This window comes from Echinops telfairi, unplaced genomic scaffold, assembly GCF_000313985.2.
Source record: "Echinops telfairi isolate 266 unplaced genomic scaffold, ASM31398v2 ScPeMD7_7422;HRSCAF=8460, whole genome shotgun sequence".
Classification (NCBI taxonomy): domain Eukaryota; kingdom Metazoa; phylum Chordata; class Mammalia; order Afrosoricida; family Tenrecidae; genus Echinops; species Echinops telfairi.
In genome coordinates, this window is record NW_022111322.1 from 2,630,307 (window position 1) to 2,655,301 (window position 24,995).

Sequence of the window (24,995 nt, forward strand, 5' to 3'; positions counted from 1 at the left end):
AAAAAAAGAGTCTGTAGAGCCATATTAGGCTTTTGCCTTCACCATCAACCAGTGTTGGGTTTTGAACAAGTCACCTGTCCTCTCAGGACTGTCTCGGATTCTTTACCTGCTAAGTAGGATGGCGGCTTTCAAAGGAACTTCCATTCACAGTTTCATGACTGTACACAGTTTTATGACTCTGACATTTTCTAAGAAACAAAAATCCTTTTGGAAAAATGAAAGAAAGAGGAAGCAGATGGAAACACCTGACCTCTACTCTCTCTCGAGATTTAACAACAGCTGGTTTGAGGTCTCTCATCCCCTATCCCATCCTCTTTTAAAATAGAAATTTAAAAATTGTAATGAAAAAACATTTCAAAACAAAATTATGTGATACCCAGTCAACTCATTCTCAGATAGCATCCATACCCCCCTCCCCTGCCCATGCACACATAGGAATGTTTTCCTCAAAGTCCTGAAATGGCTTCCTTACCGGAAGGAACTCTTTGATGTCTTGCATGAGATTGCCCTCCACCTTTAAAATGATACTTTAATTTTCCCTAGGAAAGTCCCAAGTATGGAAGTTTGTAAATAATTTTCTAGCTTTCAGAACTTTGTATTTTCTACGTATTCACTGTATGATCAGCAGTTTGACCACCGGCTGCCCCCAGGGAGAACGATGGGGCTTTCTACTCCCATGAAGAGACACAGTCTGACCCTCACTGGCGGTTCTGCCCTGCCCTAGGCGGTTCTATGAGTCATCACTGACTGGATGCCAGTGAGTCTGGCTTCCCGGTTTTTGCTTTAAGTGTCCATTGATTGAGGAAATCTGGATTCTCAGATTAGCAGTGATTCTGCCAACATTTCTTATGACTGAGAAAGTGACTGAGGGATGGCATCTGTGAGCCCCATCACTAGGGAGAGATAAACCACCTGGTCACGCTCATTCATCACCACAATGTAATTATGCAAAAGAGAAGCCAGGGACTATGTCTGGGTGCTCTTGCTTCTAGCCCTACCTGAGGGGCTGCATGACAGACTGCTCACCAATCAGCCTCTTCCAGTCACCTCCCACCTTCAGATGGAGCCTCTGGTCTGGCTCTTCTGGGGCGGGGGCGGGGGCGGGAGGGAGAGGCACAAGGAGAGGAGGGAGATGCAACTGTTTGCAAAGGTAAAATGACACCTGTGAAGGTAAACAGTGCACCTGGAATGGGAGAGTGATGACGTTTCACTTTGTGTTTGGAGAAAGAGGAATAACGCGGGAGTAGATAAAAGTGGTAGTGAGAATAAAAACCACATAACAATGATTTAGGGCTGTGTTTCAAGTATTATGCATGTGCTCAAAGCATTAAGTGCGTTAATTTCTAATCACTAATTTAAAGTGTTTAAACATCCTATGTGCCCTTAACCAATATGGGGCAGATCTAAGGAGAGACCAGCTCCTTCACCTGCAATGGGGACAAGTGTAAGACGTGACAGGGACTCTTTTAACCAGAGCTCAGAGAGACTACAGCACAGAGAACTTCTGTGGGCTTCTGCTTGTTGCCACATCCTTGCTGGACCCCCTCCTTGCTTTCCTGACCCCCACCATCACCCCTATTGGCTGCTTCTGATCAAACTTGCCGGTGAGTCCCTTTCATGAGGCTCCGTGTCTCAGGGCTCAAGGTGTCCTTCTAGGAAGCCCTCCCTCAGAGATGAGTGTCCTGACAGCCTCAGACCAACTGGTGGGGTAGAGCGCGAGAATTCCCCCAATGAATGTCCATAGCTAAGCGATTTATAGGAATATTATATTTCATTTATTTTAGCTTAACTATTTTGTACTCACCATTGGCTAAAATCACAGCAAAATACGGTGACAGTACTGGCCTGAGCCACTTTTTCCTTCTCTTATGGTAACTGTTGGTAACAGGTGACTTGTGCGTTCAGATAAAAGCAAGCTACCCAGACATGTCAGCCCCTTCAGCTGCCCTGTCTACAGTCTCATAATGTTCTGCAAGCCACAGAGAAGCCAATTATTGGGCCATTCCCAGCCTTCTAATAACTATACGCCCTGGTCATTCCGAGGTGGTTTATGAGTTGCTGAGGGTGAAAGCTACTCATATACCACTCTTATTTCAAATATCAGCAGTGAACAGGTTTCAGCAGAGCTTCCAGACTCAGACAGGCTACAAAGAAGGAACAGGCAGCGTACTTCCGAGGAACTGACCACTGAAAACCCTGTGGGTGGCACGGAAACACTGTCAGTTACTGAAAACCTAATGCGCAAAAGCAGAACGTAGACAAGCATAATGTCTCCCCTAATATCATGTCCAAATATGTGAGACAGGAAGTCTTAGCAGCTCTAGGTTTGTGCCTTTGGACAGAAGCTTGTGGTGGAGTGGTACACCTTTGAGCTGTCTGGCACAGTGAGGACACCCATATTATGTGAAAAGCTTTGCCCTCTGGCGACGCGTTGGAAAGCACGACGAGAAAGTCGGGTGAAGGAAATGAACGGGAGGGAAAGGAGTGGCGTGCAGAGGGAGAGCTGAAAGCAGATCCTACGAAAGCAGCAGGTGTTCGGTTCTGGAAGCTTCGGGAAGCATCGCCAGTTCCATGCTGAAGACTCTCCAGCGCACATCACGTTGGTAGGTAATGATTACAATTTTGAGAGTTTTCAGAGAAGAAGCATTACAAAGCCAACACAAAGGTCCCTCCCCTCCACCAGTGTTACCTTTTTTTTTTCTTCCAGTGTTACCTTTAATAAAATTTTCTGGGGGAAAAAAATCAGGAAAAACCTCCCAGAATTGTACCAGATTCTAATGAGCAAGACAGCCCCTACTAATGAGGTCTAAGCTCATGAATGAAGATCCTACTGAATTAGAATCTGGATGAGCGCAGTAGGCTGCCTTTTACATTTTTTCTTCTGCATATAGGATTTGTTTCCTAAGGGGAATAAGTTACTGTCATTCAAAGATGAAATAAAATGACCACACATATCTGGAAGGAATTTTAAATATGAAATATTTTTATGCCCTTCATAATTAAATCCTAAAACAATGTTCAAGGGCAGATGTTATACCATTCATTAGTGTATTATTATAGTTGAAGAAACTGAGGTAGCTCTGGGAGCTTAATTATGTGCAGAGAGACATAATTAGTAAGAGAAAGGAGAGCTCAAATAACGTCCTCTCCTTTAAAACAGTTTTATTGGTATATAAGTCAAATATCATACAACATAATAGTTTAATCATAGTATGAAGAGTAGTAAGTACAATCATCATCACAGTTTTAAAACATTTTCTCCTTTCTTATACACAGTGTTGTTAGCTCCTTATTCTCCTCCCAGATTAATCCAGTTACTATCTCTATAGGCTTACCTATCCTGAAATTTACCTATACAGCAAAACATACCACCACCCCCCCAACCCCAGCAAAACCAAAAACCAACAACAAAGAAAAACTTCAATGGAAAAGAAAGCAGAAAATACTGAAAACTGGAACAAATTAAAAATGGGTCAAAGGGAGCTCAAATGATAAGGTGTTAAATTTTAACCTAGCTGCATCTGCTGTCATCCACTGTCCAATGCCCTCTTGCCCTTTGCATGACAGCAGCGCTCTCCGCATCCCTGCAATGTATGTTCAGAAGGGATCCACTGGAGGCTTAATCCATGTGTATTTCCCAGTCACTTTTTCTTTTAAACTGAAACAACTCTAAAAATGCATTAAAAGGGAGATCAAATGATATTACATTTTATCCTAACTACACATGCCATAATGGAATTTATAATGCTCTCTGTCTGATAACAAAGCTATTCAAATCCCTTGACTTTGGTGAGAGGCGATTCACCGGAGGTTCAGTTCCTGTGGGGACCCTGCAAATGGATTTTGGGCGTCTATTTGCCTTCTGCAAACCAGGTGCTTACATTTAAGCTCTGATGCCATTTCTTTCCTCGGATTTGAATTCTATTATTTACAATCCTTGGGTCACACAGGCTGGCGTGCTTCCTCCATGTAGATTTAGTTCACGCCTCACTTAGATGGCTCTTAATTGGAAGACAAGCTTTTAAGACCCTAGATACTATTCTTTCTGATAGCCCCACTTTGCTGTAGCACTCATAATTTCAGTGATCTCTTCACGAGGGCAAGCATCAAGTAGGGCCATGTCAAAATAAATAATTGTTTTTAGATTAGGGTTAGAATTAAGTGTAAGCCCCAAATTTACTCATATATCTAGGGTTTATATATGTTTCTGGTTCACTTTAAAGACACTATTGTTATGTTTTGTCAAATAACATCCTTTAGGTCCACTTTTTTCTTCCCTAGCATGTATTTTGCAAAAGTATCTCCATGAACAAAATTTAATTCAACAGCTCTGCTCAATGTGAGCACTATTTCCCTCACATGGATTCCTGCCAACGGTGTAATGGAATGTACTTGAGAATCATAAAATTGAATTTCCTTAAAATATTTTATCCCTTAGTCTATACTGCCACTGTTCACAATGAGGCTGGCCTTATTAAGGCTTAACTATATCTGCAGGAAAGAGTTGTTGGCTTTTGCAAATTTAACATGATGGCTCCAAATGTGAAGGCTAGTTAATGAACACGACACTGTTAAGGATCTAATATTCTAATCATCTTGAGTTTAAATGCCTCATTTGAAAGCGTTACTTCTTCAAAATTTTCTGGGTGAATGACTTAGCTTTCAGAACTTAAGAGTCTTGCTCTTTGCTTAAAAAAAATTAAGATACATGCAAATATTTTCATAATGAAAAAATAAATCCAGCCTTAGATTCTTGATTTATAAACGAGTTGGCCAGCATGCAGTGAACAGTTAGAGCCAAGGCTAGTCTTGTGTTTCATGGGAGCTTTTAAGCCTAAGCAGTCATTGAGCTGTTGTCATTCTTCACAGAGGAAAAACTTTCGATGCATTTTGAGGAATATCATGAAGCTTCACGTTCTCTTCATTCCTAATCCCACAGCACTTCTGAGTGACTCTCATTTTCTGCAGTGGACTCTGCTGCTTACCTCTCTGGAATCTTCTCCCTTGTTCTCTCTTCCCAACTACCCTGGTCTTTGGTCCAGGATCCACTTTTCTAGCACACAACTCGAGCGGTTTCTCTCCTGCTTTAGGATAGCACTCAATTCTTTTTTTGTTCTTCTAGGGGACAAATTAAATTTCTAGGTGGGTGTATCATGCAGTACATCCACATTTTTACATATTTGGGTCCATCTTAGTTTCACGTCATTGGCCTGACTAAACCCGAAGCCCGGCTTCTTACATTAGAATCACCTGTCAATTCTAATTTAATTGCCTGTCATGGGATCTGAGCACAGGTATTATAGTTACAAAGCTCCCCAGGGAATTCCCATGACTAACCAGGCTTGAGAGACTTTGACCAAACCAAACAGAGTAGTCCAGTATAAAATACTGCACCGTAGTGTTGATGGGAGTCCTGGTGGCTTAGTGGTTCATTGTTGGGCTGGTAAGTGTAAAGGCAGCAATTTGAAACCACCAGGCTCTCTGTGGGGAAAAGATGAGGCTTTCTACTCCCGTAAAGAGTAAGTCTCAGAAGCCCACAGTTCTATCCTGCTCTAGAGGGTTGCCATGAGTCGGAATTGACTTGATGGTAGTGAGTTTAGATTTTGGTTGGGTAGCGTTGATGAAATGGATGCTTCCCATTTCCATAATGCTGACTAATAGCGAAAAGTATACAGGACATTATTACAGTGCCTCATTTAAGATTTAGAGTATTGCAGGATAATCAACTGGCCTTTTCTACAAAATGGACTTAAAACAGTCCCTCAATAATTTTTATTAGCCTCAGATGTGATGAATTAGCAAGGGGAGTGGGGTACATAGTTCATCAGCTGTTTGGCAGTAAAGGCACACTTAAACTGGTATATGGAAAATAGTGAAAATAATTTGGAAAGAACATAGTGGTGAATCACCATTTGAATCAAAACCGTTTTAATCCAGAATCCAAGTCCCTAGTCACTGCTGCCACCCTGTCCCTCACCATGGAGCTTATGACCAAGCAGGATAAAGGCAAAGGATGACAGAACTTCCTGGGTGAAGGAAGAGGAAATGCACATCCCACAAAGAAGGAAGAAGGCCCTTCCCCAATTTCCCTCGGCTAAGGCATGGCCTCTTGTGTCTAAACACGGGCAGTGACTGTGTGAAGACACAATGGGTTCAGGAGCCATGCTCAGTTAGTGACGGTCCACTCTTCAGATCTCTCTTTAGTTTCCGAGGGAAACTCCTCTGTTCTATGAGGGTCACCTGAACGGCTTCCTTGACAGCATTTTATTCTTCCTTGGTGGTTTATAACAGTGTACATTACAAGGACTGATAGCTTAGATTTGATTCGATATGCTAATTAAATCAACCATTTTTTGAATCTCATTATGATTCAAGTTCTAGATTAGACCAGAGTTAAGGGACTGAGTGAAATGGAGCCCCCATTCTAGAGAAAGCTGCAAGATAGGAAAATAAGCAAACACATACACAGAGCGGTGGATTGTCAGCTATGCTGGCTGGAGCACACCGTGTGGGCATCGACTGGGTGGAGTGGGGTGGCATGGGGGTGAGGGGTGAGAAATGAGGAGGAGTGGTGAGCGATGAGGCTGCAGAAGCAGTTGGGGCTGACATGGCGAACGACTTGTCTGCTAACCTAAGGAACTTGGGCTTTTAAACCAATGGGCCCGTGGTTCGCAAATGTTTTGGTCTCATGAGACTCTTATCCTTTTAAAAATTACTGAGGACGCATAAGGGACTTTGTTTCAATGGGTTCATGTTGCTGTGGTTAGGTGTGACTGAGTTGGTTCCAACTCATAGCGACCCAATGTGCAACAGAATGGAACACTGCCCGGTACTGCGTCATTCTCACACTTGTTCCTACATTTGAGCCCATCCTTAAGGCCACTGTGTCAATCCATCTTGTCGAAAAGCTCTCCTCTTTTTAGCTGACCCTCTCCCAAGCATGATATCCTTCTCCAGGGACTGGCCTCTCCTGACAGCATGTTCAAAGTACGTGGGATGAAGTTCACCCTCCTTGCCTCCAAGGAGCATTCCGGCTGTATTTCTCCCAAGAAGTACTGATAATTACTTACTGAAAATGAGAGCCAGGGAATTTAAAACTATTAATTTATTAATAGTAGCACTATTCAACATAACTAACATGATTTTAAGTAAAAATTCTAAAACATAAAGAGTGAGAACAGTGAGGCTGTTTTATATTTTTGTAAATTATTTTAATGTCTGGCTTTCATAGCTACTTCTATGTTCAATCAGTTGCAATATGCTGTTTTGGTTCTAAAAGATGGAAAAATCTATCTTCATAAGTATAATGTTATATCTTACCATCTGAGCTCCCTTTTGACACATTTTAAAGTTGTTTTAATTAAAAATAAAAGTGAATGGGAACTCCACATGGATTAAGCATCTGGTGAGTGCCCCCTGACCACGGACCAGGGATGTGAATGGCCTTGCTGTCATACGGAGAACATTGGAAAGTGGAGTAGGGCAGATGAAGTTAAGTTAAAATTTAACACCAGATCTTTGATTTCCCTATTGACCCATTTTAATTTGTTCTAGTTTTTAATATTTTCTGCTTTCTTTTCCATTGAGGTTTTCTGTTTTTCTTTGTTATTTCTAGTTTTGTTTTTCTTGTTTTAAAATGCTTTTCTGTAGAGGCAATTCAAGGTAAACCTATGAGACAATAACAGGATTAATGGTTCCTTGGAGGTATGGCAAAGGAGGATGGGGGAATGGGGCTCCCAACAATGAGTACAAGAACAAAGAAAATGTTATAAAATTGATGTGCTGATGACTGCACAATTCTTAATATGTTTGAACTATAAAATTGTATGATTTGTGAATTATATGCCAATAAAGCTTTTTTAAAAAAAAATGTTATAGAAAAAGGAGGGCCTCTTAGACTTTTAGAAAGGGTCACAGAGGGAACCCCACTGAGAACTTGGAAGTGATGTGAAGCCATTATGAGCAGGTGACAAACTCTCACTGCCATCAAATCCATTCCAACTCACAGTGGCTCCATAGGATGGGGCGGAACTGCTCTGTGGGTGTCCTACACTGGGAGTAGAAAGCCTTCTCTTCATTTCTTGGAGGGGATGGTGGTTTTGAATTGCTGAGCCTGTGGTTAGCAGTGCAGTGCATGATCCACTATGCCACCAGGGATCCAGGGGTTTTATTAGTTGTTAAGTATTTGATTATCTCTTCCCTATATTGTTACAGCTCTAGGCAGTTAGTACTAAATGGAGAAGGACTTGTCTAGGATTAGAGCCCAGGTTGGGCTGACCCTGCTTATGGACCTGTGAGATGCTGCTTTGAGATTAGAGGAGACCCCATTCAGGCTAGAGCCCCACCCACCAGTGGGATCTCTCCCCATAGACTCTGCTTGATCTCAGGTCTCCAAGTGAATGGGCGCAGGAACTGTGAGTTGAATCAACTTCCAAAGAGTATCTTCTACATTCCCTCACAGAAGGGTCACAATAAAGGAATGAGCCCGCAGTATAGCAACTGATGGAACACTCAACATTCCTCTAGTTCTTTAATGCTTCCTCTCCCCCACTATCATGACCGCAGGTCTATCTTACAAGTCTGGCTAGACCAGAGCATGTACACCGGTACAGATAAGAGCTCTCAACACACAGAATCCAGGACAGATAACCCCCTCAGGAACAGTAATGAAGAGTAGCAATACCATGAGGGCAGGGGAAAGGTGGGGGGAGAAAGGGGAGAAAGGGGGAACCGCTCTCAATGACTGACGTTCAAACACACCCCTTCCCCGCCGGGGGTGGCGCCAAACAACAGAAATGTGGGTGAAGGGAGACAGCGGAAGGTGTAAAATATGAAAATAAAAAAAATTTATAAATTATCAAGGGTTCACGAGGGTGGGAGGGTGGGGGAGAGAGAGGAAAAAAGAGCTGATACCAAGGGCTCAAGTAGAAAGAGAATGTTTTGGAAATGATGATAGCAACATATGTACAAATGTGTTTGATACAATTGATGTATGGATTGTTATAAGGGCTGTAAGAGCCCCAATAAAATTATTCATTTAAAAAAAGTCTACTCTCAAGTCTGAGGTAGAAAGTTCAGGAAGGGGATATTTTTTTCCTTCTAAATTCTCCAGGCTAAGGGCCCAAGTACATAGCAGAGCTGTCTTCCTCCTAAGAACAGCCCCCCTGTACACAACTTCCTGAGGTGAGCAAAGGGCTAAGTTATGTGGCCAACACGGTCAGGCAGGTGCAGATGATGCGTGAGTGGGCCAGCAGGATGCACAGGGGTAATAGAGGGTAGAATGTAAGCCATTTACATGCCTTGATGCACCGTGAAACTTAAGGCACGAATCCTAATCCCTTTTGAACTCTGAATAAGTATCCTGACAACTTGGACCTGAATAGAGAGAATTATTTTCATAATAATTATCAGTATTATTAGCAATGAAGTATCACAACAAGTTCAAGTATACAGCAACCAAGAAAAGACTAAATCTGCTGGTTCAAAACCTCTTCATCAGTGCCATGTTCTTGAGGATTTATGATGGTGTGCACCTTACTTTGCATTACCAAACACTTGAAAAATGAACAAGCAAACCAATCATTGTGGTGTGACCTGGGGACAGTGGTTTTGATCACATCAATACCCTCTCTGTTCAATGGGATCAATGATGAGTAAGCCCACACTTGCCTCTTGAGGCAAGTTGTCATGAGACAACACTTTGTGAACCAGAGTTCAGTGCACAGGTTAATTACATACAGTAGGCTGTATCTTTCTCTAGCAGTCAATTAAGGAACTGACATCAATTACATGTTTTCTGCACATCACAGTATATCCCTCAATACACACGGAAGTGGGTATCATAGCCCACTTTACATATAAAGTTTATGGAGGTTAAGCAACTTTTATACGGGTAAGAAATCTAGTGAGTGGTAGGGATAGGCTAGGAACCCTGGTCTGCTGGTTTCAAAACCAGCGTCATCCCTCACTCCTATGTAATTCTAAGAACCACATATCCGTGACTGTATTTGGTTCCTATTTAACCAGGCTGGTCCTCAAGTTTTCAGCTGCGGCAAAGTTTCCAATAAGATGGACTAAGCCTTCCTGAAGGGCTCACGCTGGTCGGATGAAATGCTGAGAACCTCACTGTACATGGAATGGAAGACATAAAACAGAAATGAAGACAGCCAGGTTGCAATAAAAGTAAAATATTAAAACCTCGATTACCCCACGTGCCCAAGAGCGTAGCCCTCAGCCCTGACACACAGCCCAAAGACTACTGATTGTAAACAACCCGAGAGGCGCTGGAATATTTTCAGTCTTTAAAAAGGTACCATGGAGCTTCCGCTCAGTTCTTGAGATCAGATGGGAGACAGATCATTCTGTCAATAAACAGGCTCCAAGAGGAAATGAACTCCACACCAACCAGCTGCTGCTTCTGCCTGAAGAGTGTCCAGAGTCAGGTGACAGGGAATTGAGGGGTGGGGTCCAATCTGAGACGGGGCCACCTCGCTAGCTGGACGCAAGCTTGACTGATCACAGGCGGGGACCATCCCTGTCTGGCTGTAAGGACCCTCAGCTGCTGAGTTTTCGCACGGACAGAGGCGGCACCACACAGGATGCCCAGAGCGTGCATGCAGTAGTCACATAGCTCTGGTGTGGAGTCCAGCTCCTTTCTCACTAGGCCAGCAATCTGGACTGTGTACTCGTCTGTCACATGTCATCCGCTTGGATCATTTACCTCGGGACTGAGATGATGTGCCCAAACACAGTAGGCATTCCAGAGGGAGTTGCCTCTTGATGATGGGCAGGCCCTGACAAAGAGTGTGCACTAGCTGTTTCTTAACAAGTGGATAGCATTTGTCGTTAAGGGAGCCAGGGTGTCACAGTGGGTTATGCACTTGGTTATGAATGGATAGGCCGGTGATTTGAACACACCGACTGCCCTGAGGGAGAAATATGAGGCAAAAGATGAGGCAGTGTGCTCCTGTGAAGATGTACAGCCTCAGAGACCCTCGGGAGTAGTTACACTCTGGCCTACAGGGTCAACCAGGAGCCAGAAGGGGCTCCATGGTGGTGCTATGACTACAAATCCTCACTGCAGTGCACTTTTTGAAGTCGTGTCTAATTCCCTTCTGCATGAGTCAGGGTTGGTCTTTGCGATCTCCTTTAGCCAATGCAATGTGGCTGAATTATTGTTCTGGTTCTTAAGTATGGTTCTCAAGAAGTTTTCAGCTTTCTGTCGGGGCCTTAGAGTGAGGAACTGCCAAGTCTGAAGCCTGACTAGCCCTAGCGCAGCTGTGAAGAAGCTCACACTAGCTATGGGAAACAGCCCCAGAGAGAAAGGGCAGCCTAGGCAGCCCTTCTGTTCCAGCCCCCAGTTGGTGGCATCCTTCCAGCCCCAGCCCAGACACTAGAGGGGGCCCTCTCTGGTAAGTCCTGTCCAATCTGCAGATTCATCATCCAAATAAATGATGCTGTTTTAAGCCACAACATTATGGGGTAGGGTGCGTAGATACAAGGAATAATCAGAACACTCTCCTTATCATGGTGTCCGCCCCCCAATTAAAAAAAACCCCACTAGTTTGCTGAGTTACAAAAAGCAGCATATTGAGTGTATGCTGACACTTGAAACCTCCAGTCTGTTAAATTCAAGCACACCAAGTTTGTGGACAAGATTAGAATAGGCATGACTACAGCTGTCTGACAAGCAACATATAGGGCATGTGCTCTGTGTCATGCATGTCAGTTCATTTTAACTTAACTAGAATTTTACACATTTTACTCAATGTCCCACATCTAAAGAAGAAGAACAATAACTAACCACCATTCTCTGAAGTTCGGCCAATTGAATCTCGTGTCAAACTGCCGGGCCCCAGCAGCTCGGAACAAAGCCAGGCTCAAGCCTGCAGCAAGCGACCTCATAATCAGGGTGGCTGAGTGAAGGTCACTACCTAGCTCCTACCTGGCTGGAAACTGACCTACTCTGGTCGGACAGCATTTCCCAGTTTGCAGACAATGAAGGTGTTGAGACAAATCGCTTCCAATACTAACCAGCAGCCTTTGAAGAAAACCTGTCGATATCCATATTTATTCAGCTTAAAACCAGGTAAGGCATATGACTTGTTTCTGAACTTAGAATACCTTACCTGATGTCTTTCAATTAATATATGGCCTTGTAATATTATGCAAACTTGGGGTACACAACCAGGGTACATGAACTAACATATTATTGTTCTGCCTCAAATCAACTGAGCTCAACCTCTTTTCCTGTATCCTCCCTGCAAAGCCTGCCTCCCCTTCTCTGAGCAAGGGGAATGAAATCCTATGTATCCCTCAAATGTCCCCATTCTGTGGAGCTTTCCCCCACTTCTCCTCTCCCACGAAGGTTGAGTTAATCATTATTTGTTTATGACATTGCTTTTTCAATCTGCAAATCCTTTTCTCTAACAAACAAGCTTATCCCTAAAAACAACACTGACCCAAAATTCACTTTCAAGATAATTAAACAGTCCCTTTCAGAAGGGCCACACGGAAGGGACAATAAATCCAGGGTGCACTATAGCACTGATGAAATGCCTAACTATTCTCTGGTTCTTTAATATTTCCTCCCCTTACTATTAGGGCTTTTACTTGTTTTACCTCAATATGTTAGACTTGCACATGTTCATGTGTATAATTAAGATCATTCTATACATGAAAGCCAAGACAGATAACCCTTCATAAACAATAACAGGTATAATGGTTCCCTGAGAGAACGGGAAGGGAGAGCTGATATCATTGATGAGTGTATAGCCCCACTCAAGGGGAGCTAACAACAGAATTGTATGTGAATGGATATATCGGATGGCGTAAGATGCAGTATAAACAAACAAACAAAGAAGGGTTCTTGGAGGGAAGGGTAGAGAAGGGAGGGGGTAAAGGGGAGCTGATATCAAGGAGTTCAAAAGGAAAGAAAATGTTTTGAAACTGTGGTAGCAATTGTACAATACTGCTTGATGTGATTGAACTATGGAATGTTATGATATCTGTAAGAGCTCCCCCCAAAATGATAAAAACAAAACAAAAACATAAAAAAACAATTCAGTGGAACACATGGAGAAAGAACAAGAGAGAGTCCCACAACTTTTGCCAACTTTCCACCAGGCTGAAATTAGGTTCATGTGATCTATGTTTCAGGGAGTAGAATTCAGCTGAAGAAATGAACCAATTAAAACATAAGCTCAAATGCTGACTATAGATAATGTGCCGGGCACAGAGGGTGCAACATAACCCGAATCTCTAAATTCTAAAGCCTGGCGGGTGATTGACATGTCAATCGTTTTCTGTTTCATTGTCGACATGGAAGTTAGCAATAAGCCAATCAGCCCAGGGAAGATGCTGTTGTTCGCGGTCCTTCCGCGGGATCCCAACCCAAGGCAATCCCATATGCTACAGAGTAAGACTGCTTCATGGGGTCCGTGGCTGTATGATTTGTATGGGAATTACATCAGCCAGAACAAGCCAAGCCACTGGTACAGATCAGAGCTGGAAACACAGGGAATCCAGAGCAGATAAACCCCTCAGGACCAATAATGAGGGTAGCCATACGAGAAGGGGAAGGGGAAGGTTGGGTGGCGGGGTGGGGGTAGGGGAAGACCGATCACAATGATCTACATATAACACCCTTCCAGGTGGACAGACAACAGAAAACTGGGTGAAGGGAGATATTGGTCAGTGTAATACATGGAATAAAATTTTATAAATTATCAAGGGTTCATGAGGGAGGGACCATGGGAGGGAGGGAAATGAGCTGATACCAAGGGCTCAAGTAGAAAGAAAATGTTTTGAAAATGATGATGGCAACATATGTACAAATGTGCTTGATCCAAAGGATATGTGTATGGACAGTGTTAAGAGCTGTATGAACCCCCAATAATATGATTTAAGAAGAAAAATAACAAGACAAGCACTTCAAATTTCCCCAACACCATGTTTTTGGTTTGACTCAGGGTGGCACAATGCCAGCGCAATGTCCTTGTCCCAAGTGGATCAATTTGAACATCAAATGTGCCACCTGGCATCGGTGTCTGTATTTATCCAGGAACAATTCTAATCCCAAAGGCAATAGAGTCACTGATGGAAACTCATGCTTTGTGTGGCACCATCCCAAAACACATGATCAACACACAGAAGGTCATAATATAACACTTTTTTGTCTACCCTCATTCTTTTTTGACACTCAATCTTTAAAAAAAATTTAATAAATCATTTTATTGGGGCCTCTTACAGCTCTTATAACAATCCATAAATCAATTTTATCAAACACATTTGTACCTATGTTGCCATCAACATCTCCAAAATATTTTTTTTTCTACTTGAACCCTTGCTATCAGCGCCTCTTATTTCCTCTCCCTCCCCTCCCCTCCCACTCTCGTGAACCCTTGATAATTTATAAATTATTTTTATTTTCATATTTTACACCTTCTGCTGCCTCCATTCTCCCACATTTCTGTTGTTTGGTGCCTCCCCCCCCCGGGGGGGGGGTGTTGAACATCAATCATTGTGATCAGTATCCCTTATTCCTCTTTTCTCCTCCCACCTTCCCCCCACCCTCATGGTATTGCTACTCTCATTATTGTTCCTGAGGGGTTAATCTGTCCTGGATTCTGTGTGTTGAGAGGAGGGTATAGTACAACTGGTGGGGTTTGATCAAGTGCAATGTAGCCAGGAGGAATTACTGAGAGCCAAATGAAGGTCGAACATATGCCCTCCTTGCCATCAATTTTAGATCTCTTACTGTTCCCTTGCCCATGGGTTTTTTGACTCCCCATTCCCTTTCCCCAATCTCCTCCTTTCTCCTGTCCTCCTAATTAGTCCTGTTGTTTTCTCCTCTAGATTGTTTATTCTGCCTATCTCAAATAGATAGACATGAAGATAAACAAATAAAACGAAAATAAAAATAGCCTATGAATAATTCTAGGTCTGTCTGCTGACCATTATGGATGTTTCCCAACCGGGTCTGATGCAGTGCCATGCCATGCCCCCCAGTCCGAAATCTATTTTCAGGATTCCTCAGGCACTTCGTTGCTTTGCTCCCCTTGCTGCTCAGTTGTGCTGCCTTTGTGTTATGCTCTGGTTGGGTCAGACCAGGCACAATTCCCGCATGGTGTCTCCCGTGCTGGCCCCGTAGCGCTGTGGGTCATTATTGACACTCACTTTGGAAGGAAATGTACTTAACATGTCAATCACATTTCTCAACACTCAATATTTAGGAACCATGCAACACTACACACAATTTTCCAAGCAAATGCTGTATATCCACATAATGAGAACAGGTTCCATCTGGCAAAATCCACAAACACGATCTCTATCCCTTCTCCATGAGGAACCTACATAAGATCAGCCTTTCTTATAATCACAAAATCAAGGACAATAAAGCTGCTGACATTCATTCCTGCATGAACTAGGCTTACCATGTCCATTTAGAATTATTGTAGTCAATATTGCAACTAAGAAATATTACAACTAGTGTCCAAGGCAACAGGAAAAGTTACAGCTTGGTACTTTGAGTGCCCCAATTGGGAAGCACTGGGGAATTTACTACCCTTTCTCAACGAGCAGGCCCTGGTGATCCTCTTGAAAAGTGTGTACATTTAAGGCACGTGGGGGAAAATCAGTATTGCCATATATACTCTAGGAAAGAGGAAACGAGGTATTGACTTACTTAACAGTTGGCAATAGAGGGCCTGTAAACCTCTCTTCATGGTATCATCTGGTCCTGCTTGTCCTCCAGTTTATTCATGATTCTGTCTGGGAAATTGGGGGAAAAAATTGTTATGTCCAGGAAACTCTAATCAGCATGGCGTATATGGTAAAACTTAAAACATTGGGTTTTGAAGAGGAAAAATCTTGGAATGGATACGCAGTTTCTTGTACAATGGTCTATGCTATAAATTATCAATCAATTGGTCAAATCCTGACATTGTCTACTGAGGGGAATTCCGATGGGCAGCTGGAGAGGAAAAGAGTCCAGCTCAGGGATTCTGAGGACTGCTGATGGAGATCCCTCTTGATTCTGCATCCTTGACACCGAGGGAGAAATGAGAGGTTTCTCATCTCATCTCCCTACAGCACTCACCAAAGACAAACATACTTCCTCACACTTACCTTTTTACTATTTCAAATACCTTGTGCTATTTTTTTCTGACTATAAAATATATCTCTAAATGGAATCATTTGAAAACACAGATAAACAGGAAACACAGAGAAGAAAATGCGAATTGTCTGTTATTTCAACATAAGATGCTGTTATTGTCCATATTTTAGCTCCAGCCTTAAGTGTGGGCTTCTATTGGTCTCTTTCATGCTATAAATATTAGGAGGCTTTATAAAGTTCATTGTAGAATTCCACTATCTTTTAATTCTATTTTTCATACACTTTTTAAAGCTCCCTTGTATACATTCTATTGATCCTAGTTTTCATAAGAGCAGAAATGTCTTTCTGTGTTATGGATATTTTGAACAATACATGGTGTTTCTTTAAGATAAAATTCCAGAAAATTAATTCAAGGACACAATTATGTCTTCTAAAATATAGCACCACATTTCCCGTCATCATCACCAGCATATGATTAGTCTACACCCTTACTATTGATAGAAATAGACATTTTCTTTCCCTTTGTGGTGAGTACATAGGCAAATATTTCATCTCATTGCTTTACTTTGCATTGTTGTACTTTAAAAACTTTTAGGGCATCTTTAATCACTCTTCCCTCTCTTGAAAACTCAGTGGGACGGACTTATCTTTTTTAGAGAAAATTTTATTTGAGGCATAATTCATGTAACATACAATTTGCCCCTTTATAGAATACAATTCAGTAGTTTTTCAGTAAACTCACCAAGTTGTTCAACCGTCACCATTATCTAATTCCAGAATATTTTCATCACCCCACCCCACCCCCCGGCAAAAAAAAGAATTCCCTACTCATTAGCAGCCATGCCCCAATTTCCCTTGCCCTCAGCCTGTGCCAACCACTAGTCCCTTTTTGGTTTCTAGATACCTATTCTATTCTGGACATTTAATAAGCCATAGATTTCCATACTTATTTTAGCCTCCTGCTGTCTTTTCACACACAAAAATTACTCAACTCTCCCCCTGACAATTAAAAAATTTTGGACTATTGCCCATAATGCAGGATAAGTGTAGCTATCTGCTTTTGCAGCCCACCTCATCCCTGACACCCCCCACCCCGATCTTTCCAGTGCCCCCAGGAGGTAGTATCCCCCTATGGGAAACATGGATATAAACAAATCATACAATATGTGGCCTGCTGTGTCCGTTGCTTTCACTTAACATAATGCTTTCAAGGTTCAGCCATGTTGCATGATTAATAACAGGAGGCTTGTGTTTTCAAAGACTAGGCAGAGGGGCCAAGTCAAGCATTAAAGAGGCCGAGGAGACCATAGGTAAGAGCTCCCCAGAGACAGCGAGAGGCCATGCCAAAAGATGGCAGCAGGTGAAAGCTACGGACAAAACGGGACTTGTCTGAGGGGGTGGACCCAGAACTTTTAGGATGTCTGTAACACAGGATGAGCAAGAGCTTTGTCTAGCATCCCTTTTGGAGTTAGTGGTTATGCGCTGGGCTGGGATCTGCAGTTGGAAACCGCTGCCAGCTCTGCAGGAGGAAGGCTGCTACTCCCACGAACAAGCGCAGTCTCGGAAACTCACAGGGGCACTGACCTGATGGCAGCAGGACTTTAAATGCTCACTGCTTATTGTTGGATGCTGCATCCATTTACTGCGCGTATCTGCACCCCCTCAACGCCCACCAGAACCCCCAGGCCCCAGAAAAAGTCTTATATAACATGGCCTCGCATTAGTGACACTTGTCAAGGGCAAGGAAGGTGAGGGGACAGAGTCCCAGGCCAAAGATGGTGCGGAAACAAAGGCAGCAGCCCCAGGAGACATCGCACTGGTTAGTGCGCACCGATAGGACCGCTTAGAACGTGGTCTCACACCCCAAACCCGACTGCCATAAAGTGGGCTCCGTCTCTTGGCGACTCAGTCTCTAGGGTCTTTGAGACTGCCGATCCTGACGAGAGCAGAGAGTTTCATTTTCTTCCTTGAAGAGGCTGGTGAGTTTGAACTGCCGACTTTGATTAGCAGTCCACTGACCCTGCGACAGGGCCACTCTCCGTAAACTCCAGCTGAATGAAGAAACAGATAAATGGGCGCGGGGTCAAGGAACAGAAAACAAAGCAGCAGCTGGAGTTCATCTAGATCAAGGGGCACATGAGCCCCTCAATCAAGGCTGGGAATTCTCAAGAGACTTGTGAGAGGTGATGTTTCTCACAATACATGGCCTACCCACTGCCACCGAGTTTACTGCAACCCATAATAACCCCATAGGACATATTGGAACAGACCCTGTGGGTTCCAAAGGCTGTGATTTTTAAGGAAAGGAACCCTTGTGATGCCATTTAGTCAATGCTGGACTGCTAACCACAAGGTCGGTGGTTCAAACCCACAGGCACTCCCTCCATGAGAGAAAGTTGAGGCTATGGGCTTGCATCAAGATCCACAGCCTCAGAAGCCCTATACAGGGTTGCTATGGGCAGGACTGGATTCGATGCCTGTGGGTTTGGTTTGAGTTGGGTAATTTTTATGAGCGCAGACTACACCATTCTCCTGGGGACAGCTGGTGGGTTTCCAAAGCCTGCATTCTGGTTAGCAGCTGAGGGCTGAGCCACTGCCCCACCAAGCCTCCCTCAGTATATGAAATAGAGCCAGTTTATTCAAATAGTAAAGAAACAAGTGAATGCATACACCTGGGAGCCTTGGGATCCTGTGGGTAAAGTTACCAAGGGTTGTCCCAATGGGGGGTTAATAACAATGAGTACAAGAAGGAATGGCCTGAAATTGATTGCAGTCATGAGGAGACAACTCTTTGGGATATGAGTGAACTTCTGAATTGTATGATATGTGGATGAAGTGCCAATAAAACTGTTTAAAATAATATTAACAATTAAAATCTTTATTGAGGTCCCTCTGTAGAGCTTTGCAGTGGTCTCACGCCGTTTGTGAGTCCCGCGCTCTTGCCAAGCATGTTATGTGTCTGCATTTTTGCCACTGTCATGGAATTTTTCCCATTATGTTTTCTAATTGCCTTTATATGAAAGTGACTGAGTTTTGTATATTCATTTTGTGACTTAACTGAACTCACTTCCTGTTCTAATGACGGTATCTTGGTTGGGTCTCTTGGGTCATTGTGCTGCCGTGGATAGACAGAGAGCCACAATTAGATTCCAGCAAAAGCCACTTTTAACCATATAGCAGAAAGCATTAGTCGCAACCAATCGAAACCCCCGGGGGAAAAAAAAAAGGCCAAAGAAGAACAACTAATAGCAAGAAAGAAAAAGGAAGGCAGTTAGACAGACAACCAACCACAGGCAGACAAAGAAAGAAGACAAAAGAGACAAACAAACCAACCAAACAAACCAGCAGAGACAGCGGCTGTGCTGTTAGGTGCTGCTGAGTGAGTTTGGACTCAGAGCGACCCCAAGCAGTGGACTAGAAATGCACAATGAGGTCCTCTTTTCTAGAATCTTCCTTTCTGGGAGCAGATCGCCAGATGTTTCTGGCAGAGTCTGCCAACCTTTGGGTTTAAACCCTGTGCACTGTTCGGGATCCTCACAGAGCATTAGCATCAGGTAAGCTCAGAAGGTGCAAGTAATGTGGACCGCCCCTAAGGAGAGCGCGCTTGGAGAATACTGCTGCTCCCCGGACCCCAAAGGAGACTGGTCTATCTGTTCCACGAAGCCAGGAAGGACGCAGGTCCTTCTTGATCAAGTTCCAAGGTCGTTGGCCTTGCAAACTGCCTTGAGAGGACAAGTTCATTGAGAACAAATAAAGAATAGCCAGGGACCACTCCCCCTAACCCCCCAAAACCGAACCAAAGTAAAAACAGAAAGAACCATGAGGTGGTAACTGCGGCCCGTTACTCATGCAAAAACACACACTCTTAAGCCTCTACAATGAAAGTAATTTGGTATTGGTATATGAAAAAATGTACCAAGGAAACCAATGAAATGGAATAAAATACCCAGATACAGAACCATTTAGTTATGAGGGAGAATTTAGGATAGGAAAAAGGCAGTATATCAGATCAGTTGGGGTGAGGGGGAGGTGGATTTTTAAATAAATGTTGTTGAGATCATGGGAGAGCAGTAGGGAAAAAGATAAAAGTGGATTCTCCTCAAATATGAAACATTAGCATAAATTCCCAAGAACTCAGGCATTTAAATGCAAAAAAAAAGCATATGTGTACTAGAAGAAAATATGGTTAACTTCCATTACCTTGTGATAGAGATATTTTGCTAACCCTGAATCATTAAGGAAAATGATCAATATTCCATTCCATTTTAAAAAATGCACAATAAAGAAAGACTGCAACCAACTAAAAATAGAAATGAGAAGCTGGAAAAAATCCACTTAACTTATGATAGGCAACAACTCAATATCCTTAAACTACAGAGCATTTTTAAAAACCGAAGGGATAAAGCCCAACAGCCCTAAAGAAAAATGAGTTGGAGATAGACACAGATAATTCACAGAACAGAAATTCAATTGTGTGAAAAGATACCTGAGCTCACACTAAATGAAAATAATTCAAACTGTAACCGTCACCTCTCAGCTTGACAAAATTTTCCAAACTCCTCCATTGGTGAGGCTGTGGCTACGTAGACACGTTGAGATATTACTGAGAATGTCACTGAAGCAGTTTGGACCTAGCCACCTTACATAGTGATACTGGTGCAACAGCACCGCCAGTCCGCAGCCATCCTCACTGCTATGATTTCAATGCTGCAACTTACAATGATGGTGCTGTGTGGCAAAATGATAATACCTCTCCAAAAGAAAATATATTAAAAATATCCATTTTTTGACCCCAGAGTCTCATTTTTTAAAAACATTTATTGGGAGATAATACATACATATCATACAATTCAACAATTCAGTCATATCAAGAAGTATTATACAGTCATTACCACATAGGTTTTAGAACATTGTCTTCTGTCATGTATTCCTTGTTGTTAGTTCTCCATTTCCCCCCAGCCTGCCGTGCTATACCCCAAGAAACCATTACCCTAGCTACTAACTCTATAGATAGATCCACCCTGGGTTTTATATACTGAAAAACATACAAAAACAACAAACAAACAAAAAACGCTAACGACAACAAAATAAAACAGAGAAAAACCTCAATAAAAATCTACATATAACCTCCTCCCTGGGGGATGGACAACAGAAAAGTAGGTAAAGGGAGATGTCAGACAGTGTAAGACATGACAAAATAATAATGTAGAAATTATCAAGGGTTCATGAAGGAGGAGGGAGCGGGGAGGGAAGGGAAAAAATGAGGAGCTGATGCCAAGGGCTCAAGTGGAAAGAATGTTTTGAGAATGATGATGGCAAAAAATGTACAAATGTGCTTAACACAATGGATGAATGGATGGATCGTGGTAAGAGTTGTACAAGCCCCCAATAAAATGATTTTTAAAAATCTCAATAAAAAAGAAAGCAAAAATTTTAACAACTAGAACTTTTTAATGAGTCAAAAGAGAGATCAAATGATAAGGTATTGAATTTTTACCTAGCTGCTATAATCTATTTTCCAACACATTCTGCCTGATAACAAGTCTACTAACATCCCTGGTCTATACTCAGAGTAGATTCACTGGAGGCATAAGCCACATGTATTTCCCCTTCACCTTTTTTCTTTTTTTAACTGAACCTTTAAATGGGTCAAAGGGAAATTCAAATAAAATACTACCTTTTAATCTAATTATAGCTACTAGCACGGTCTTTACAGTGCTCTGGGTCTGTAAGAAGGCTATTCACTTCCCATGACTATGGTCAGAGGGGACACCCTGGAGACATCTACGTGTGCTCCCTACGAAGGGATTTTGTGCTTCCATGGTCATCCACAGCCTTCTGTCAACTGGGTGTACACAATGTAAGTGCTGATACTGTTCCCTTCTTCAGATTTGGTTATATTATTTACAGTCGCTGGATCACACAGGCCCGTGCGCTTCTTCTATGTGGACTTAGTTCAGAATCTAATTTTTAGATGTCTGTTTCAATGATATACCCAAGTAAAACTTTATAGATATATATATACACAAGGCTAGTCAAGCAAACAGTCTGTAATAAGGAACGTCACACAAAGGAATACTGTGCAGCTATGAGAAAGAATAAACTGCATCTCAATATTTTACTATGAATTAAATATAATATTATGTGGGACATAATATTCTGACATATAATAGTATGTCTCTGACATATAATAGTATGTGGGGAAAAAAAACAAGGAGAAATGTATATTAAAGCAAGCTACTATTTACCTTAGTAAAGACAAGGATGGTATAAATAAATATACACATATTTGCTTACAGCAATGAAAAACAGAAAGGTAAGCCACAAATATATTTGAAATGGTTACCTATAGAGAAAGAGAGGGAACAGAGGGAGGGGGAGAGAGGAGCTCAGCTTCCTTAACGTTTCCTTCTTTTTCCAAATTAGACTTGAAACCACGGAAATATTTTAGAGAATTAGAAAACAGAAGTGTCAAAATCTTTAATAAGCAAAAGGGATATAAAACAAACAGAATCTTAATGTATGTACCCAAAACTATTCAGGAAGGAAGTACTTGAAGTGATTTTAAAGCAATAGTTGAAGGTATATTAAGGAAAAAGATCGATACTTCATTACATTTAAAAAATACATAGTAAAAATTACTGCGACTGGGTATATGTAATGAACATAAAGGCCTGCAACACACACATACCCCTTAAACACTGCACCAATATTATTGATACTAGTGCTATTACTGTTATTTATACACTATTATTCCTGTTTTGTGAGATATAGCAAATGAAGAATTATGTTGGTGTTACTGTAATTTTTGGACCAAGAAAATGAAAGTAAAAATCCTGAAGGCTTGAATTTGAAGGATCAGTATGAACTCACTCACACGCTCACATCCAGACACAAACACACACTCCTAATACGCATGTAACAAACAACCAGCTCTCTTCATTGAAAGACCTCAGACTATACCGGCTCAGCAGGCTGGACGATGCCTACAAGCTGAGGGTACGGAGTGCCCCACGGGCAGTGGCCATTGCTTGGTGTTTGCATGGGTTACTGACTCTTGACATCTCCCTGTCATATAAGAGCCCCACAGAATGCTTGGTCCCTGCCATGCTTCTGCTGTTATAAAGGTTGCCTGAAGTCTCAACAGAAACCTCCAAGAGTTCTGCACCATCCAATATCGCATCTCCCTTACACCTGTAAGAAGAAACCCCTGCCGTCACAAACAATGGCAGACTCCCGCAGAACACACATAAAACGAAAGCACTCTTCAAATCAATACTGGCTATTTCATAGCTTCCCAAAACTCCCCAGAAAACACTTACACACTACTTCATATGATGGAGGTATACCCAGGTTTCCCCCCAACGGGTAGTTCGTAGGCAAGCAAAAGGTGTATCAAAAAAGCCCTCAAACTGGAATTACTTCCAACTCTACAGGGCAGACTAGAGACAGACTCTGTGGGAGGAGAAAGCCTCGCGTTTCTTGGACAGAGAAGCTGGTGGTTCCAACAGGTGCATGTTGTTGTTGCTGTTGTGAACCGATGCCTTGGTTTGCCTCGACAGGGCAGGGGAGGACGGCCCCTCTGCCCTCCGAGACTGGAACTCTTCCATGGAGTTTGGCTGGCTGGCTCTGTGGTCAGCAGCCTACTGAGTAACCACCATACGTGCCACCGAGGCTCCAGGGGCTATTCTGAAAAGTTAAAGAGGCCCATAATGTCCTTCCTGTGGGGTTCACATGCACTCTAGTTAGAGGGGTGTTGCTGGGTGCCACTGAGTCCAAGTGACTCTTGGTGACCCCCACATCACAGAGGAGAGCTGCCCAATGGGTTTCCTAGGCTGTAACATTTACAGCAGCCGATCGCTCCCATAGTTCCAATACTTCTGAGCTGTCTAACACCCTGTAGCCCACGGCCACTATGTTAAACCTGAAAGACAAAACCCCTGCCGTCACAGACAGTATAAAATTCCTGCAGAACACCATAAAAGGAAATCACTCTTCAAATCAATACTGGCTATTTCATAGCTTCAATAAAAAACCTCCCAGTCTTTCTTCTGTGGAACCAGAGGCTGCGTGCGTCTGAAACACCAACCTTGGGGTTAGCAGCTGAGCACTAACCAGAAGTTTAACCCCTCTCCCCCCAGAGCGATTTTGCTGCTTAAAACAAACAAACAAGCAAACGTTCCCTGTAGCTTGGTTACAAAGAGGCTGCTAAGGTGAACAGGAAGAAACAGTAAACATTAACCACCCAGTAGTCTCAACACAATTGAGAGAAATCACACCCTTTTTGAGATCTGCCTGTGCCAGGCTACTAAGTGGTTTCCATGACCCCCATCCATTCAAAACGACTTAAATTGTTTGCAGGAGATAAAACTTAAATGGCTTCATGGTTATCACAGTTGTCTTTTCCAGAGGGATTGACAATTTTATGATTATCTGTCTCCATATTTATGATTCCCTGTCTCCACGTGGAGCCCCAGTGTGACCCTCACTGAGCTGCTTACTGTCAGGTCATCGGTTCAAACCTACCCGCCCCTCCAAGGAAGAGAGCTGATGCTGTTTTAGTAAAGATGTACAGTCCTGGAAACCCTGTCCTATAAGGTCACGATGAGTCATCCTCACCTTGGTGGCACTGGGTTGTGTTTTGTGCTGAATCTGTACTCTTTCCTTTTATCCATCCTAACATGTGTTTCCCACTGGCCAGGGACTTTTGCGAATGGTCCCAGATCCTCAGAGAAATCAGTCCAAGCCCGTCCTTCGGTTTCTTTCATTTAAAGAGCTTTAGCTGCTGGTCCTCCAGCTGCTCCCACTCAGAAAACTTTAAAGGAAAAAAACCTCTCCCGTGGAGATCCTTTCCTCTTTCTCTTTCATATTTCCCTCA

The 24,995-nt window shown here is 42.7% G+C and overlaps 1 protein-coding gene across 1 annotated transcript in view; it reads right to left on the reverse strand.

Annotated features, from left to right (window-relative positions):
* TMEM108 (transmembrane protein 108) overlaps positions 1-24,995 on the reverse strand; it is a 376,751-nt gene that overhangs the window by 154,588 nt on the left and 197,168 nt on the right. Inside the window, exon 3 of the mRNA XM_045297803.1 lies at positions 15,686-15,771. Within this exon, the coding sequence (XP_045153738.1) occupies positions 15,686-15,725 (40 nt within the window). The 5' untranslated portion in view covers positions 15,726-15,771. The remainder of the gene's footprint in view (positions 1-15,685; positions 15,772-24,995) is intronic.